Source organism: Podarcis pityusensis (assembly GCF_964106645.2).
Source record: "Podarcis pityusensis genome assembly, chromosome: 1".
NCBI lineage: Eukaryota > Metazoa > Chordata > Lepidosauria > Squamata > Lacertidae > Podarcis > Podarcis pityusensis.
In genome coordinates, this window is record NC_138028.1 from 49,028,068 (window position 1) to 49,047,909 (window position 19,842).

Here is a 19,842-nt window from a genome sequence, read left to right on the forward strand (position 1 = left end):
TCGTTGGTTAACCTTGGGTTATGTTACCAATGGATTACTGTGATGTGAGAACTTGGCTCTTGTATCTAAAATGTGCCGAACCCTAAAGAGCTATGCACTACACAAAAAGCAAGTAAATAAAAATTCAACAATGCTCCCCTTCCTTACTTTCTGGATGTCTGAGGCTATATGAAATACCTCGATAATTTATTATTTCTGTTCCAAGCACTGGGGTCATCTCCAGCACTGTGATGAAGGCTTTGTCCATAGATGTTAATGGAAATGGAGACATACGGTGTCTTCTTGCCACCTTTGTAATGTCTACAGCACTATGACCTGCAGAAGATGAATATGTATGTTAGGGGGAAAAGAAACATGGTATTTTCTCAGGAAGATAACACTGTAATATAAACATTTCGCTGCCTCTTAACAGTTGCTTGCCAACAATACAGTTGCACCTTGGATCCCGAACGCCTTGGTACTTGGATGTTTTGGCTCCTGAATGCCGCAAACCCGGAAGTGAGTGTTCTGGTTTGCGAACGTTCTTTGGAACCCGAACATCCAATGTGGCTTCCGTGGCTTCTGATTGGCTGCTGGAGCTTACTGCAGTCAATGAGAAGCCGTGCTTTGGATTCCAAACATTTTGGAAGTCAAACAGACTTCTGAAACAGATTCCGTTCGACTTCCAAGGTATGACTGTACAGCAAACAGTACTCTCACATAGGGGCTAAGTGTGCAGAGTGTGGAGCCCAGCCTTAAGGCTGCATCTTTCCCAACAACTGCCAGGTTGTACATGGTTGTATGAAAAGAAAGCCCAACATGCAATCTCCTGTTCATGAGTAGGGGCTCCACAGATTGGGAAACTTAATTGTGATTGTGTCCAAATCACTATGAGTCCCCAACCTGTGAGCAGGAGTTCATGTGTTGAGCTTCCTTTTTACAAAACCCTGTACCACATGGGCTGTTTGGGGTGGGGAAAGCAATGTGAGGGTAGGGCTAAAAGCGTGGCCCTGCTCCTCACTCTACACTTATGTCCTAAGCATGAGTAACATTTGAATAGGAATAAATTCTTGACTACATCCAGTTGTGAAATGAAAACGTCATTTAAAAGTGCACATCAGTTTAGATCTGTTGATTTAAAAAGTACCACACTAAAAAACAACAACCCAGACACAACTGTAATCAGCAGAACTGGTAATGTTAAACAGTGTTAAAGTGACTATTCTATTGAAGAATCCATTAGACATTTTATTGACCACCAAAGAGTGTTTAAGAGGCAAATGAGTTAGAACACATTGCTTATCTCTTAAAATTTCTCTTAATATTTTACAGAACTGAGACAGTTATCTCCAAAAACTCTCCCATGCTCACATACAATGAAATGCCATATTCTGAAGTGCTAATATGAAGGTGACATTAAATAAGCATTTCCATCTCAAAGACAAATTACACTAAGTCACTTTATTATCTAGAAAATCAGAAGCTGTTGGAAGCAAAATTGTTGTTAATTTGGGAGAGTCATTTTGAATCAATACTATGTCATGTTTCTCTAAACATGCAATTAACACTATCTTGTCATTATTTCATTTTTATGATAGTGCTTGTTATGATTGGCTTTTTATTCAGCTCTTCCTTTGACTTAAGCAATATTTCTGTGGCAAATCATGCCAATTGTTGGAGACTTAATTAAGGTTAGAGGAAAAAGGCTCTAATTTTCTAAGGTTTTCTGTTACTCAAGCTGGCATCTTGCTTCAGGTTCAGGTTTATTGATTGTGTTAATAATGCAAGGGCAAAACAGCCTTTATGTGATATTAAGTTTAGCATAATTCAGATTAATGGCAAACACGCTTCAATGGATGCTGATTTGTGGACATTACTTTCACTAAATGCAACAAAAGGATCAATCACGATATTAAAATTATTTCTCATGAAATTCAAAACTACTATCACGGTTGCAAAATATTTACTTGAAGAATAAAAGAAGAGCCCTGAAAGCTTATGAGCATCTAGCTGCAGCAAGTGCCAAGGAAGGCAGGGTCTCTGTGATATATTCCCTACTGATACAATCCCAATTCTCTCCATTTACTACTTTGAAAGTAATATGGGAGATAGACCCTATAGGCAAACTGAATGATTAAGATCTGGTCCACCCGTCCTTTTAGGTCTGTGTCTGCTAACATTAGAGATAATTTTTTAAAGGTGGTCCACTGTTGGTTTTTAACCCTGGTTCAACTAGCTCATATTGCAAGATCTGGTTTCCTCCTATGCTGGTGGGATTCTAAGGTATGAGGAACATATTGGCATATGTGGTGGGGATGTAACTATGTACACAAGTTCTGGAAGCCAGTTGTAATGGAGTGGTATTATTGTCGCCAAACAAGTCATCTTAGACACTAAGCTATGCCTCTTATAGTTCCAATGCTGACCTTAATTCTCAACAATTAATTTTATATCTGTTGGTTGCCACTCATCTAGTGATCTCTCAAGGGTGGAAGAATGCATCTTGTCATTCTATGGATCCATGGTTTAAAAAAGTCACAATAAACTGACTCATAAAATACATGCCTCCAACTTTGCTTCTGCTTGACCAAACAATCTTGTGGTTGGCACATTCCCACTAAATAGGAGTTTAATTGGCAACATTCATGAATATTTGTATGTTTGTTACAAATATGAACCTTTTATTCCACCATGAAATATATTTTAAGCCACTCATTCTTTTTTAAGCTTTCTATGATTGTTATTTTATTATCTTGCAATTTTATTCTGTTTTTAATTAAAAGAAGGAAAATAAAACAAAATGTTATAAGAAGACCAAAGCCGCATTTATTTGGTTTTCCTTCTGTGCGTAGTTGAAAACACTCATGGAAATTAACTCTCCAAATAATATCTGATTTCTGTAATTTGCCATCTTTCAAGGAGTGATTCATTATTAACCAACCTCAAGAGACTGAAAAGTCAGAAAGGAAAAAATCAGGAAGATCAACAAGAAGAGACAGCTTCAGATTTTATTTTAAAACACTGTATTATTTTTTATACTGTATAGTTGTTGTCAAGGGGAACATCGGTTACAAGGATGAGTTTCTTCAGCCTCGTGGGATTCCATGTTGCATATACTAACAGATTTAAGTTAACTTCTAAAGTAACTCATTATATTCTTCAAAGCAATATGTAAGCTGAAGAGGAATGGGGAAAACCCAGAACAGGTTTAGGGGTGGAAGGAAGGAGAGGGTGGAATGTGCTGTTGTCCAAGTGGAAGTCATTCTGTGTGCAGATACAGCTACATAGTACTACATTGAATACAACCCTTTGCCCACTTTTCCAGAGGAATTACTCTGCTCAATCAATGGATGGAAAGCAATGCCAAAATTGTTGTTTATATAGCCCCCCCTCTTTCTCCTTTCTTGGGATTAACTGAAAAACTGCAATAAAATATTTTTCAAAATACCCTCCCAAAGCATTTTTAGATGTACACACATGTACGCACAAGAGTGAGCATGCACACACTGTTTTGCATTTATCTGCAAAGATCCCTTCATAGTAATATTTCTGGCTACACATTTGCCCATGTTACTGTATGGTCAAGCAAGAAGCATACTTCCATCACTGTCTGTGCTTAGCTGGAGCACAGTTCTGAGCCAGGCAGAGAAATGGAAAGGGCCTTAAGACTGCTCTGCCCATAGTTTTTCCTCACATTCTCAAATTCTAGATTGGTGAAAGATAATAGCTGGATCTCGATGTAATAATAAATTATGGTTTATTATTAAATGAAGAAGTCTTGGGCCTGTCAACTCCCTCCCCCACTCTTCAACTAGGCTATTAGGAGATTGGAAACTTTCACTCTGATTTGTTGTTAACCACACAGTTTAGCATTATGTCTGAATAAATAGTGGCTGGTCTTAAAAACCGTTTGTGAAACAAGCCAACTTCCAATTATGGTTTATGAACCTGACTTGTTTCAATAAAGCATAGTTAAGATTAACCACAGTCCAGGTTCAGGCATAACAGTAACTTGTGCTTAACTGAAAACAGATGTGAAAACTTCTCATCTCCTTATGGCCAGAGGAGGATGGGTACGGTAGTAGTTAAGGCTTGTTCAAGTAACAATAAACCATCATTTACCATTATGTCCCAATGACGTTAATAGGACCCTGACATTTTGGGTGGTATTAAACTAACTCTCTGCACATGGAATAAGGCCCACTAGTGCAATGGGACATCCCCTGTTCCTCTCCCTGTAAATCTGCTCTAGAGGGCTGAAGCAGAACAGATTTAGCGAGCATGTGTGGGGAGGAAGGGGAAGGGTCTTATGGGCCAAGGGGTTTTGCTTATACTAGTCATAGTAAGACTTTTAAAGTGTTCAGGGCATGTGTCTATTCATGACCGCTGGCAGGGCCGGATTAAGACCTTTAGATGCCCTAAGCACCTAAAAGATTTTGGTGCCCCCACATACATCTAATTCAAAATATAACCGATAATGAACCGTAAAACTAAGAAATATTTTAAAAAATGAAATAAAACCTACAGTAAGATGGAAAATAATGTTTATTTTTTCTGTATTTGTATAATGTTTATTTTTGTTCAGCTATACTATATTTTCCACGGTAAATCCGGCAGTGAAACATTTCTGTGATGTCCCTTCCCTTCCCTCCAGTTCTGACCACTGGAAATGTTATTTAACCACAGGCATAACCCATGCATATTCTGCAGCCACAGAAGGCCTAAAAGTTGCTTTAAAATAAATTTGAGTATCTCAGTTCTGCATTATATTATCTACTCTCATTGTGATTGCAAAGAACCTTAGAATATGCGCAGCTTACACTATGACTTGCCATTTACTAATAAATATTCAAGTATGCAATACTTACTGGCTCTGAGGATATTCTCCTTACTGCTGCACCTGGATTGGACCTGTAGAGACAAGCACAGAACTGGTGAGGCAGAACAAACAGGCACAAGTCACCATAGAAATTTAATGGGCAAGCTCCTGGGACCTGGAGATAGAGGCTTTACTCTCTTTTTTGCACTTTACCATTTATATCTGTTACATGATACATACTTAATACAATTATTGGTTGACAGTCTTAATCATACATAGGCATTAAAAATAAACCAACCTATAATAGAACAAACTTTGGTTAAATAAGTAAGAATAATATTTCAAGATGTATATTTAACTTTAACGACAGATTTAAATTCAAGCTTCATTACAAATCGTGATAGAAAGGTGACTAGTTCCAATTCTTGCATTTTACTCCAAATCACACAGTATTTACGTGAATCTAATGCGCACCTGTTTTCAAAACCTTGAAACAAAAAAATTGCTATGTCAGCAGTGTTTTTCAAGCTTGCAATCAAATATAATCTAATGTGCACCCTAATTTTCAGGACGTAATTTGGCCAAAAAAGTGTGCATTACGTTTGAGTAAATCTGGTAGTACAAAAATATTAACATATTATTGAAGATACTTGAAGCTTATTTTAATCAATTATCTAGGATATAAAAATAAGATAATATGAGAAGAAATTGTTGGGTTTTGGTAACTTTTTACAACTTAATTTCACAAGTGTATCAATTATTTTTCCTAAGAATATGAATAATACTGAGGTGTTTAAAACTACTTTGAAGAGATACTTCTGTTGTACCTTGGATCCCGAACACCCTGCAAGTCGAACGTTTTGGCTCCCGAACACCCCAACCCCGGAAGTGACTGTTCAGGTTTGTGAACTATTTTTGGAAGCCGAATGTCCAATGGGGCTTCTGCTGCTTCCAATTGGCTGCAGGAGCTTCCTGCAGCCAATCATTAGCTGTGCTTTGGTTTCTGAACATTTTGGAAGTCAAACGGATTTCCGGAATGGATTCTGTTCAACTTCCAAGGTACGACTGTATTATTCATCTGCTTTGGTGGTATTGTTTTACATTAAAAATGCCAGCATAAACACTGCTCCTACTTAGTCTATAATATGATTTGCCATTAGGGACTTTTTGGACAACTAGGCAGAATGTATTACAGTACTGTATATAGAATCTATATGAAACAAGGACCTTGTTTTGATCTTTCATTTACTAGACTGGCCTGGATATATTGCTAAATCATAGTTTAGCAAAATGTGTACAAACCGCTCCAAGCCTCAGGCTTGTACACCCTTCCCCTCTCCTTTGCACTTCTAAGCTAACCGGAACACCATTACCATAACACTGAGAACTCTGGTTAATTTTAACTATGGTTCAAACAAATCAGGATGAATTAATAGATTACAATACTGAGTTTGGAAATAGAGGGGAATAATGTGAAAGCAGATCTCCTCTTCTGGAGTGTCAGAGGACAAGTGTGATGGAGAAGTATGCAAGCCCAAGGCTTCCCACAGCTCATGCTTGTAATGCTAAAACCATGGTTTGGTGTTATATCTAAACTGGCCCACACACTGTTGAATCTACACAAGTGCTCTAGAAATATTTGGAATAGATGCTCAGAAGACCAATGCTTTGGGAGTGAGCAGATAATGCATGGATATCAGTGCATGGATATATTTTAGCAACCACTAAAAAATATTTGGATCACCATTTGAAAGCATTCCTTTTGCACAATTCTAATGAAATTGTTTATGATATACTAGTAATCTCAACAATATTTATAATCTCAACTATTACAGATGTAATTTCCTTAAATCTGTGAATGACAGGACAGGACAAATATTTGTATTCTTGTTAAATGTTCAGTAATGCATCAAGGAGGGAAAGAATGTAAGTTAGATTTAAGTACTGTGTGAACAATGACATACTTACTGGATTTCCCTTCCAGGGCCAAACAATAAAATATTTACAAACATAAGACACACCACCTGCCTCATTTCAATGGAGAGTGTCAAAGGATATGTGAATTTGTTGGTGCACACAGAGAAGTAACCACCCTAGAATTCACACATATAAGAGATCTGTGCAGGCATTTGTGCACATATTGATCTCGGAATCTGGGAGTAGAACTTTCTTATGTTCTTCTAAAGACTCAATGGGTCTTCAAAAATATTTGGAACTTCTGAAGGAGGAAGAAAGGAAAAAGAACATCTTAAAATTCAGATTCCAGATTGCATTTGTAGATTTACCTGTAAATGAAGCACATTTCATATTTAGATTACTAAGAGGAAAAAGCAGGAGGACTGTATCATTGTTCCTGCAATTCTTTTTGAGTAAATGGACATCTGCATTAATTAATAATGTAAATTTAATTAAATTATAAACCTCTTTCTTCTGTTCCACAGCAGCTTGCCCCAAACACATATATCTACACAATGAGTTGGAGGTCTACATCATTTATCACAACTCTATTTATTACAATGGAATACATTATGGCAATAATGTTGCAACTTATAGTGGCTTATGGTTGTCCTTCCCTGAAAAAAAATGTTATGTTTTAAAGTAACAAAAACAAAAGAAACCCACCCGTCTCCACCAAACATTAGAATTATATTTTAAATAAAATAATGATGCCACATTTTGGCCCACAGTTGGTCTCCCGTCCCAGGTTATTGGAATCAAAGTAATATAAATTCTAATAACAGAGGAAGTTGTTATATTGGATCTATCATAAAACAATTCTGGACCAAAGAGGTAAAATGGTACATGTGTGCACTGTGTGTGTGTGTGTGTGTGTGTGTGTGTGTGTGTGTTGGGTTCAGATTCCAAATATGTGGTATGCAAAAAATGGTGCTGTTTCTAACTGGTGGAAAAACAAATGGGCAAGATGCAAATAAAATAATTAAAACACACAGACCTAAAAGGAGAGAAGGTACAAGAACAAAATACAAACACAAGACAATCTAGAAAATGATGTATGGAAATATAAAAATGATCCATAGGGCACAGATAAGAGGGCAGATGGTAAAGACAATACTGAAGTAGTAAAAATGGAAGTCAAGAGAATCTGCAACAAAGTGTAAAAACAGAAGGAGCCCAAAACCATAGCGCAAAGCTAAGTTTGCGAATGGAAAATAGCTCCTTTGAGCAGTAATAGTTACTCTCGAGTCGTAGCCTCTATTCCTCCTGAGTTCATCTTTAAGCCCTTCCAATTTATAGTGGAGCTAGTGCATGGATAAAAACAAGAAATTTATAATGAGCAAAGCAGCTGAGACTTGTAGGTTGACTCATCTAATATTAAAAAGGCTCTCAGACTAACACTCTAGCCATGTTGAAAAGGAGGTGGCAAAAATAGGTAGCTGGTTTTAAAAGCAGTCTCTGAGAGGAATTTTCTTTTGCAAATACAAATTACTTAAATGACAAATCTGTGGGCTGTTTTGGAGGCCTCAGGATTTCAAATGGGCTCATTCAAAATGGTTTTAAATGCCAAAAGAGACCACGTTGTTCCAATACACGTGTGCCTTAATTAAGAACGGCTACAGGACTTAGGGGAACAGGAAGAACATGTGCCTTGTACTGTTCCCCTGTACTTCTGTGCATAGTATGAAATAGAACTTCTGTATCTCTACCTTTATCCTCCTGAAGGAGGGAAAGGTTGTGTATCTTACTGCAAGGTAAGCAGCAAAAGTTCTATTTTAGAAGCTTCAAGGGAAGCACAGGAACAGAAAGAAAGAAAATAATGAATGTCATGCCCCACTTGCTTATCCAAACCATCCAAAGCTACTGTGAGACTTGGTTCTGGTGTTATGCAAACTGTGAACTGGTATGGCTGCTTCCCAAATCATTCTGGTAATGTTTGAAAGGAAGTGGTTATGTGGACAGATTTAACTGATACTGTTACTTTCCATGCTTGTGTAAACATCAGTGTGCAGACATATGTAGACTGAAATTCTTTATTTTGTGACACTGCAGGATATCTATGCTGCAGTTCTATGCACATTTACTTGGGATTAAGCACTGTTGACTACAGAGGTCCTGGAACATGTAATTAAACAGCCACTCTGAGCACTTAGAAAATGATGCTGTGATTACTAAGACCCAGCATGGGTTTCTCAAAAACAAGTCATGCCAACTGAATCTCATTTTTCTTCTTCTTTTCTTACAAGCTTGGTGGATCAGGGAAATGTTGTGGAGGTAGTGCATCTTGATTTCAGTAAGGCTTTTGAGATGAGATTCTTCTGGAGAATCTGGTAAAATGTGGGGTGGCTGAGGTTAACTGTTAGTTGGATTTGTAGCTGGTTGAGTGACTGAACCCAAAGAGTGCTCACTCATGGTTCCTCATCATCTTGGAAAAAAGTGACAAGTACAGTGCGGCAGGGTTTTGTCCTGGACCCATTGCAGTCCAACATCTTTATAAATGACTTGGATGAAGGTGTTGAGGGGATGCTCATCAAATTGGCAGATGACACCAAACTGGGAGGGGTATCCTATTCCACAGAAGACTGAATTGGGCTTCAAGATGACATCAACAGATTGGAGAACTGGGCCCAAACTAACAACATGAATTTCACTTAGACAGGAATAACCAGCTGCATTAATACATGATAGGGGTTGCCAGTAGTACATGTGAAAAGGATCTAGGGGGTCTTAGTAGACCATCAGCTTAACATAAGTCTGTATTGTGATGCTGCAGCAAAAAAACCCTAATATTGTTCTAGGCTGCATCAACAGAAGTACAGTGCCCCTATCAAGGGAAGTAATGGTGCCACTCTATTCTGCCTTGGTCAGACCCTATCTGGAGTACTGTAACTAATTCTAGGCATCACAATTCAAGAAGGATATTGATAAGCTAGAACATGTGCAGAGGAGGGCAACCAAGGTTATCAAGGGTCTGAAAACCAAGCCATATGAGGAATGGTTGAGGGAGCTGAGTATGTTTAGCCTGGATATGTTTAGCCTGCTTTCACTGTTTTGAAGTTAAATTAGTGCACTCTTGTTATATTTGTGTTTTAAACACTGAGGAGCACTTCTTCCACAAAAATGAGCATTAAGCCACAAGTGAAATAAAACACTTAAAGCAGACAGAGAATGGTTAAAACATACTTGCTAACATAGCTACCAACTATGATAGATCAAAGTCATGAAACATTTGACAGCAATAAATGTTTTAAAAATCCATCTCATTTTTTATTGTAACATTAAAGTGCCTCAGGGATTAATGCTACAAAAGAAATTATATGAAAAATCCATGCTAAACATGAAAAATTAAATAAAAACATAACCAACCGCATCAAACCAAAACCACAGTTGAAGAAGAAAGCAGAGAGAAACCTTGAACATGTGACTATAATCTTTAGGAAAGATTCAAGAAATTACTTACCTTTTATAGATCATAACAAGATTAGCACAGGGCAGGTACAATTAAAAGCCAAGAGTCAAGGTAAAATGAATTGCTATACAATGATGAAGAGTTTCGAAGCCAACATGATAAGCTAACTCTTATGATGAACATTTCAACTCACATTTAATACAGTACAGAGGACACTGACATCAAAACAAAATTTTGCCACTGACAGAGAATAGTGATTTTGTTCAAGAGGAATAGTGGAAAGCTAACCCATAATCTATACAATTTATGGGAAAGCTTATAATACATCTTCATAGAGACATGCAGTATGTGGAACCACCAGCAGAAAAGCAAATTAGTAGACATATACACACAGTGTTGACTAAGATATAGGAAAGGGTAATGGATTATCTAAGCTATAATGAAGGAAGCAAGAGAAGCAAAGCACAGCAGCAACTATGAAGTGAGAATTTTCTTTTAAATTTATGCATATTTAAGTCTGCACACAAAATATAATTTGTATAATATACCACAGGTTGTGGCTTTGCATAAATGCAGAGCTCTTATTGCCCTTCATACAATATTAAAGTTAGTGGCAAAAGAGCTATATTTTCATATAGGTACGAAGTTCTTCTGCTGACGTTTTCATTGAGCACAGAACTAAACACCCTAAAATTTATCCCTGAAATATAAGATCTTAATTACTGTTTCTTTTGTTTAAATGCTTCACTTGAATACAACTGGTATCTATTATTTTAGCAACATTCAAGCTTCATCCAATGTTGATATTTGGGATTACGTCTCTGACAAATACAATCTATGAGGCTTTGGATGTTACTGACACAGTGCCACCAGTAGAAGGTGTTCCTTATTCAGTTGGCAAGTTGTTGTTTTGTAAAATTTTGAAGGAATTTCTACAGACATCTCTTGCCTACTTTCCAAAAATCACTTGACATTGTTTTTGTCATGTCCAAAGTAATTTGTAAGTTTGGAGACTTACGAAAATACCTGAGGCATATAATAATATATCAAACACGGAGCAAGTTACTTGTAATAACAAAGATTAGTTTTGTGAACTGCAGTATAATACATTTTTATGTATCTTCAGAGATGGATAATAACTGACTGAGTGTACTATGTCAATTCAATTCAAAAGATATAAGTAGTCCCCCATATGATTTTTCTTTAGAAACCTTTCATCTCTTAAAATGAACATTCACTTCGGTCCCATCTCTTTCATAAATGTCTTTTGTGTATGTACCATGGTCAGGATCCCTTAATCACTGAGGATTGAATCCAGTTGTGTCCTTGCATTCACAGAAAGGCTTTTGATCCAGTTGATCCACAGGAGGGGAAAAGGAGGGGAGGCAACTTTTGTTGCTTGCTCTTTTTCCTTGCAGCCCCCTGAAAATGTGCTGCAGAGGCTTGGGGGAGCCTTCCTAACAGCATGGGAGAGGCACAGGAGGCTGCAGGAGCAATTGGGGGAAATAACTTACCGTATTGGCCCGGATATAAGCTATACTCCCCCCCCCCCAAATTCCGATTGTGAAAAGTTAAAGTGCGGCTTATATTCGCGACCTTACGGCATCGCTGCTGAAACAGCTGCCCACGAGGGCCATTGGGGGTGCGGGACAATGGCACCCGTCCCGACCGTGTCTCCCAAGCCTCCCCCGAGCTGCCGTAAGGAAGGGAGAATGGGGGGAGGCCGCCAGCAAAGCAGCGTGGCTCCCCCCCCCCTGGAAGCAGCCCGGGAGCGTGGGACAATGGTGCACAGTCCACCTGCTGCTCCCAAGCCTCCCCTGACACTGGCTTGGGGAGGTAGTGCCAGGAGGCGGTAGAGCCGGGAGGTGGGCCACACCCGCAAATAAGCCTTGAATTTTAAAAGTGCGGCTTATTTGTGGGTGCGTCTTATATTCAGGCCAATACAGTATCTCCTCTTCTATTACTGTATGCCTCTGCTAAATCAAAGACTCATCTGCAAATGGAAGGACTCTTACGGAAGAGCACCGTTAGAGACATCCATGAAATCTTACAAAATCTTACAGAATTGTATGACCCTCATAATGTCCCCCCCTTTTTTGCCATTCATAGTTGATTAGCTGAATAAAACCTATAATTCAGAAGAATCTGCCCTCCTACTGACAACTTGCAGACATACAGCTAGGTATTGACCTGCATGTATTTTTAACATTAACTATATTACTTGATGTAGCTATTCTGCCTTAAAAATTCCCTTGAAAATATATCAGAAAGGTTTTTATTTTTTTAAAAATAAAACCCTCAACACATCACTGAGGTATAATGGCACGGATATGGGATAAGTTGTACTTAAAAAACATTATTGATCTGATTTTAAAAAGGCATTAATTGCCCCCTTAAAGACTATTTGCTTGAAGCAGGACTACACCTTTCCTTCATTATATTAGTATGCTTACCAAGCTAGTACTACAGGATTGAGGCTAATTTCATTTTAGTGCTAAATCGCATTGCTCCAAAGTAATCACCCACACATAATACGTTGATGGAAGAAGTGCTGTGACAGGAATACTGATTGTTTTTCAGCAGGAATATCAACTCAGGATCCAGCAAAATACCAATAAAACAAACATAGAAGTTCAAACTTCTGGGTTGTTTTTTTTAATCTTAAAAGTACTTTATAGGCCAAACACATCACATTAGAATGGGCCGGAACATTGTAGATTCCAGAATATTGATGTAATACGCTTCTGGCAACTTAATATGTTGGTGAAGCAGCTAGAATGATCTATTTCTACACATTTTCAGGGACAGGCCTGTGCTTTCCTACTAATAAAGTAAGAGTGATTGTAAGCACCATGTAAAAAGATTTCAGAAAGTGAAAACGGTCAAACAAATTAATGCAAATTAATGCAGTTTCTAAAACCATGCAAGTTAACAAACACCTGCTTGATAGGTCACCTGTCAAAGTGGCCTAGGGAAGATTCACCCCTTCTGGATTCAGCCCTCTGACTTGATCCATTTCCCCACCTCTGGTTTAGAAACTAAAATTGAATTAATGCATGCTACACAATTACTGTATTTTCCACTTATAAGGCTATATTTCCCCCTATATTTTTGAGGTTTAAAATAAGGGGCCATCTTATACACAGATAGTGCATACTGCATTTTCTTAATTTTGAGTCCCCAAAAATAGGGGGCGTCTTATACACGGGGGCATGTTATACACGGAAAAATACGGCATCTCCCTTTTTAGACTATAGTGGCCTCCCTTTTTAAAAAGAAGGTAATTTATTGGAGGTGTATAGTACTGTGCATTACTCTATCTTCTTGAACAGGAGAGGCCGACATACATTTTCTCCTTTTGTCACAACTCTAGGAGACTGACAGATATATATGTCCCACTTTCCTCCTATATCAATCATGTTCATGGAAGTGAGGCCTATTTTATTTCTCAAGCAGCTAGGGAAAGAAAATAGTAAACCATATTTCTCCTTGCTTCCATGTGCAGCCATACATCATGAATTCTTGTTTTGGTCCCATATAAAAAGTGTGTGTCCCCTGATTTCATCTAGATATAGTTAAGTCTGAACTATCTATCAGGGAAGAAGAAGTTTTAATAGATATTGGTGATATGAAAAATGGATCCATGCTCAAAAACTTTATCTAATATTTATTTTAAAGAAGTACCGGTAAGTCCTCTTGCCATTTTGGTAAAAAGAAAGAAAAATCACCAACAATAATTGCATATTAAGATAGATGCTCCCAAATCCAGTAAGAAATAATAGGTATCTAATATAGATCTATTTAACAATTAATTTTAGATTGAAACAGTGTCAGAGAGATTGCATGTGTTTTTCTCAAATTATATTAACAGTTAACAGGCATTATCTGGTAGTAGTCAGTGGTTGACTCATCTTAAATAAAAGCAGGCATAAAATTAATACCTCATTAATCCGAAGAAGGATCGGAATAGGGAAAAGAAACAAGATCATACAAATGTAAGTCTACAATACAGCACAATTAAGGAATGCCATAGACTGGAGAAATCAGGAAACTGATTTCTGGGCTGAGGGTAGCTAGATCTACAAAAATCCTGCTACATGAAATGAGCAAAGGTAAGGGTAGTTATATGATGTAGGTGGAGAGGGTGTCTAATAACTTGGGTTGCAAAATGGAGTATAAATTGAATATTGTATTAAGTACAGCATTGAGAGATTACATTGATAAAGTTAAGAGTGCTTGTTTATTATTTTACAAGTTTGGCAGTTATTGTTGCTGAGTTTGGAGAAAGGTAGTAGAGCTCAGGTATTAAGAAGTTTGACTTAAATGTGCACATGATGGGAGTTAAGAGAATACTTCCATAATAAGTTGACATGATTAGCAATATAGTATAATTTCCCATTGCCCAGGAAGCTAAAAATACAAAATTCTCATTTTGTATTTATATGTCGTGAACCGCCATGTGATCTTTGGGTAAAGGGTGGTATACAAATTTAATAAATAAAAGAACAACAATAATAAAATAATGTCCCAGACAGGAAAGTCCTCGTCAGGATAGGCCCAGAAGGGCCCAGGCTTGTACCTCTATCTGGAGGTGAAAAGAAGAAGAGTTTGGACTTGATATCCCGCCTTTCACTTCCCTTAAGGAGTCTCAAAGCTGCTAACAATCTCCTTTCCCTTCCTCCCCCATAACAGACACTCTGTGAGGTGAGTGAGGCTAAGAGACTTCAGAGAAGTGTGACTAGCCAAGGTCACCCAGCAGCTGCATGTGGAGGAGCAGGGAAGTGAACCCGGTTCACCAGATTACGAGTCCACCGCTCTTAACCACTATACCACGCTGGCTGGGATCCTGTGATAAAGCAGAGGAGGGGCCATCTATACTCAGGGTGAGTTCAGCCTCCATCACTGAGGCTGAATGGGTCCCATGTCCAAGGGGAAGGTGGTGCCTTAAACACCAGATGGAAACCCTGACCTCTCCTCTTGCCTGACCCTTTGTTGTGGAGCTGGACCTTGGACCAGTCATGGATACAGCTTTGGTCGCTTCTCCATTGGTATTGCTGCTGGCAAGTCTCCTATTTACTCAAAAGCCCAGAGAGAATAAGACAATTCTAAAATGTATTTATTGATGTGTGTTTTTCTCTTTTTAAATCTACCAAATAAGAAAATAAGAAAAAAAAAAACGGGATTAAGGGACAGTGGAGAGTGTGTATCCCATTGGGTAGTAGTGGCGGCACTCACCATTCTTCTGTTAGGAAATGCTCTATGGGGGCTGGAACAAAAAATGGGGAGTCGAGGAGGATCAGTTGGGGTGTGTGAGAAACATTCCTATTTTCATATGAGGAATGTTGGAGGGTGGGAGCTTATGCCATAAACAACTGCTCCCTCTGCTATTTTCACATAGGAAATGTGCATAAGCAGTTCATGATGTGTCATGATGGTCTGTTGTTCAAAGAAAAAAAGTTCCACTAGGCATGTCTAAATTCTTGGGGATGCCTAAGATAGATATCTGGATCTGTTACTGACATTAGATAAACAATAAAAATGTTTGGATAGACCTGAACTCTACAATAACCAATTACTATAAAATAGAAATATTGTTTATTAATGAGCTACCCCCTCTAGTGAAACTTGCAAGGGGTCATTTCTTAATTAAGCTATTAAAGCTGCAATACTTGCCATCGAACGCTGAAAATGAGCACATGGTTCCAAGTAAACATGCCAAAGATTACATTGCATGATGACTGAACGAATTAAACAGAAAGCTCAGAAAAAAGGATGACAAACTGCAAGGAGTTCTGCATAGGCTTTTAGAAAAGTAGAGGTGCCCTGTAATACAAAACTTCTTAAAACACTCAAATAACATTACTTGCAATTTGTCCCTATTAATGAAGAACTCCAAGCTGGGATATCTACATATCCTTTCAACAAAACCTTTTCATAAGCTCACTTTACACTGTACAGATATATGCTATCCCCTGCTTTAGGCATCAACCCCAACACCAAAGAATATTTAACAGATACTTAACATGCAATGATGAAAACCTAAAGCATCAAGTAAGCTTTTCTTGATGCAGATTGGCGTGGGGTGTGGCAGTTTGTTATGAGAGGCGTACGAGTTTGAATAAAGAAATAGAAAGTAAATGGAAAACGTTATTTTCTAGCCACTTCATCTGTGTATATGCACAAGCACATGTGTAGGAATTCTGCATTCTGGAAGAAAATAAACATTTTCCAAATGCTACTAAAAATCCTACTAAAGACTGATTGCAAGGTGTCTTATCTTCAGGCTTAAAAACAATCAAACCAACATAAAACTGTCAAGATGCTTTGGATTTCAAATGTGTCAAATATCAGCTTTCAAGCTAGTGTGGAAGCCAGTCAACTATTTTCATATCAACCATGCCAGGTATTTCTAAAGTCATAGTGACCTGAAGACAGAATAAGGATTCAAGATGACCTAAACAGATTGGAGAACCGAGCCAACACTAACAAAATGAATTTCAATAGGGACAAATGGTTCTAGACTAGGAGGAGACATGATAGCCATCTTCAGATATCCAAAGGGCTGTCACATGGTTGATGAAGCAAGCTTGGTTCTCCTGCTCTGAAGGGTAGGACCTGAACCAATAGCTTCAAGTTACAAGAAAGGAGATTCCGACTAAACATCAGAAAGAACTTTCTGGCAGTAAGAGCTGTTGGACAGTGGAATGGACTCCCTTGGGAGGTGGTGGACTCTCCTTCCTTGCAGGTTTTAAGCAGAGGTTGGGGAGTCCTGCATCACAGGGGGTTGAACTAGATGACCCTTGGGGTCCCTTCCAACTCTAGAATTCTGGCTTTCTAATCAATACCAAAATATCTTGATTCATTTCAGATATACTTCATGACCCCTTTTTGGAAAGGACTCATTTTACTTTCAACTTCTCCAACAATATAAACTGATACCAGAAAAAAATGCAAAGGAAAATAAGAACTGATTTCATGATGTACATTTATGTTTTATTTTCAATCTGAAGGCTCTTGGTAGTTGTGGCTGTGAACAACATTTTATTGCTTTTTTCCCAAGCCAGAAACTTTTAAAAGATGTATACAAAATACTGAATTAAAAAATCAACTTTATTCATGATGCCCCCCCCCCCAGTGTCTTTACCTGACAATAGTTGATATCGTGGCACTGTGGGTTAAACCACTGAGCCTAGGACTTGCTCCTGCCAACCTAGCAGTCCGAAAGCACGTCAAAGTGCAAGTAGATAAATAGGTACCGCTCTGGCGGGAAGCTAAACAGCGTTTCTGTGCGCTGCTCTGGTTCGCCAGAAGCGGCTTAGTCATGCTGGTCACATAACCTGGAAATTGTACGCCGGCTTCCTCAGCCAGTAAAGCGAGATGAGCACCGCAACCCCAGAGTTGGCCACAACTGGACCTAATGGTCAGGGGTCCCTTTACCTTTACGTTGATATTATTTATTTGCATATTGTGCCTTCTTTTCTTTTGGGGTAACATAACCCACTTTTTAAATAGTAACATCCTCTATCACAACAGGCATTTTGAAATAGTGCCAAATAAAAGAGCAAGCTGTAAAATATTAGTTGTTCTTCTCCATGATAATATTGTCTTTAAACAAATGCAAACTTTTGATATAAAAGCTTATTTCTAGTTCTAGTCTTATTGCAGGAATTTTATAAACAGTTTTTTCCTCCTTCTTCTGTGAGAGGCAACAAATCACTGCAGGGGATACTCAGATCATTCACACTTATTTTTTCATTGTACAAAATCGCATTGGAAACTGAAGGATATTGTTACTGAAGTATATTGAAATGATATAGCTTTGGCAGATATATATTTGACTGCTGCTATGCCTTCCGCAAGCAAACTGAAAGGCTTCCTTCATTATTTTGTTTCAGCATTTTTCAAACATAGCGCATGCAAGAAGCCAGAAAGAGATGGATAGAATCACAGGAAAGGGAAAGCTGAAGGTGACAGTAAATGGCTGTGATACAAAGGCAGATATATATATTAAAAAAAAATGTGTCCACTGAAAACTATCTATGGGGAGTTTCATAAATAAGCAGTGTGGACCATCCAGTTACATACCAATTATAGGCAACACTGTATAAAATACAGAGCTGAAGGCCAAGTAATTTTATACATGAGTGCAGCTAATGTGATCTAATATTTTAAGTGAGAAATTTTTAATGAAATGTCATTAAAAAAAGAATAGATATATCTATGACCAAAAGAGCTACACTTAATTATGATTGCATGTTTAATAAAGTGTGTATTAAAAGTCTCCTTGACAAGAATTATACATAAGAGAATATTCATCAAAGGGTCAACCTTTCTCAGAGATTACTAAATTCTACCATAGCTAATAATAAAAGTCAATATAGAGTGTCATAATATAGCCATAGGTCCTGCATACTAGGAAACTGGAGAAGCAGAACTTTAATGGTCCAGGACTGACTTGGTGGCATATTGAAAGTGTAACCCTATTTAATGCAAGTAATCTATAACGCTTTGAGATTATGAAACATTTTAGTGGAGTTAACTACTAGATATTTCTATATACAACAAATCAATTAAGCTACAACACAGCTTGGTTGCAGCTATTCAGTAACAGTTTATTTTCTTTTGGAAAAGGCTTCAGAATTCTTCCAAATTGTCTGTCTCCCTTGCGTCGTCAGAACTAAATTTCTAAATCAAAGTTTTCTGCATACTAGAACTAATCTCTTCCAAAGCTGTGTGTGTGCTGCTCAGATGCACTGCAACAGAAATTTATCTTACATATCAAAATTACGAATCCATACAATAGAGCTTGTTGTTGCTTTTGTTTTGATATAGGGTGGTATTTAACAATATGTATATACCACTCAATTGTAAGAAAACCTTTAAGTAGTTTACAAAACTATAAAACACTGAAATTCTCAAAAATAGTTAAAACTGGTATGTAAAAACATTCTAAATATGATTAAAATCAATAGTAGCCCAAAAGTGATAAAACACATGTAACTTCTACATGCCTGGATAGCCTTGCTTGAACAAAGTATGTATTTAGCAGGCACTGAAAAAAGACAGCAAAGGCCCCTGTCGGATGTCAATAGGCAGGGAAATCCAAACTATAGGTGCTATTGCACCTGTAATAGTGGCAGTTTCACAGATCAATGTGGTTAAGTGGATACATATGGGGTAAGGTGATCCCACAAGTCAACTGGTCTCAATTTATACACAAATAGTAACATTTTGAACTTGGCCAAGTAGGAAATGGGCAATCAGAGCAGATTTCTGAGCCTAGATATTATATTCAGACAGAGTCTCACTCTCATCAGCAATCATGCTTCAGTATTCTGCATTAATGGCAGCTTCTGGATCAAGCACAAGGGAAACCCCACACATAGTGCATTGCAATAATCCAGATTTGAAGTCATCAATGCTAGTCTTACTCAGGACTCAACACTAACTCAGTTTAGAGTAGACTTATTGAAGCTCATGGGCATGACTTAAGTTTATTGATTTCAATGAACAGGACTTAGTTGAATACAAACCTTAGTTTAGTAAAGCTGGAATTCAATGCAGTGCGAAGTGGGGTATGTACGCAGGGAACAACCAGGGCACAGTGTGTGTGTGTGTGTGTGCCAGAGGGGCCGTGTCTCTGGGCATGGATTTTTGAGGGGGCCCAAAGCAGGTGCGC

At 38.0% G+C, this 19,842-nt stretch overlaps 1 protein-coding gene across 22 annotated transcripts in view; it reads right to left on the reverse strand.

Annotated features, from left to right (window-relative positions):
- The window catches only part of GPHN (gephyrin), a 231,005-nt gene that overhangs the window by 32,252 nt on the left and 178,911 nt on the right, over positions 1-19,842 (reverse strand). For 11 of the 22 annotated variants that reach the window (XM_081020635.1, XM_081020643.1, XM_081020641.1 and 8 more), the window contains 2 exons: positions 4,848-4,890; positions 178-315 (listed from right to left, as the gene is read on the reverse strand). In XM_081020635.1, the coding sequence (XP_080876761.1) occupies positions 178-315; positions 4,848-4,890 (181 nt within the window). Of the gene's footprint in view, positions 1-147; positions 316-4,847; positions 4,891-7,995; positions 8,059-19,842 lie in introns of all 22 variants that reach the window. The other 11 variants (XM_081020644.1, XM_081020627.1, XM_081020624.1 and 8 more) reach the window with 2 other exon arrangements.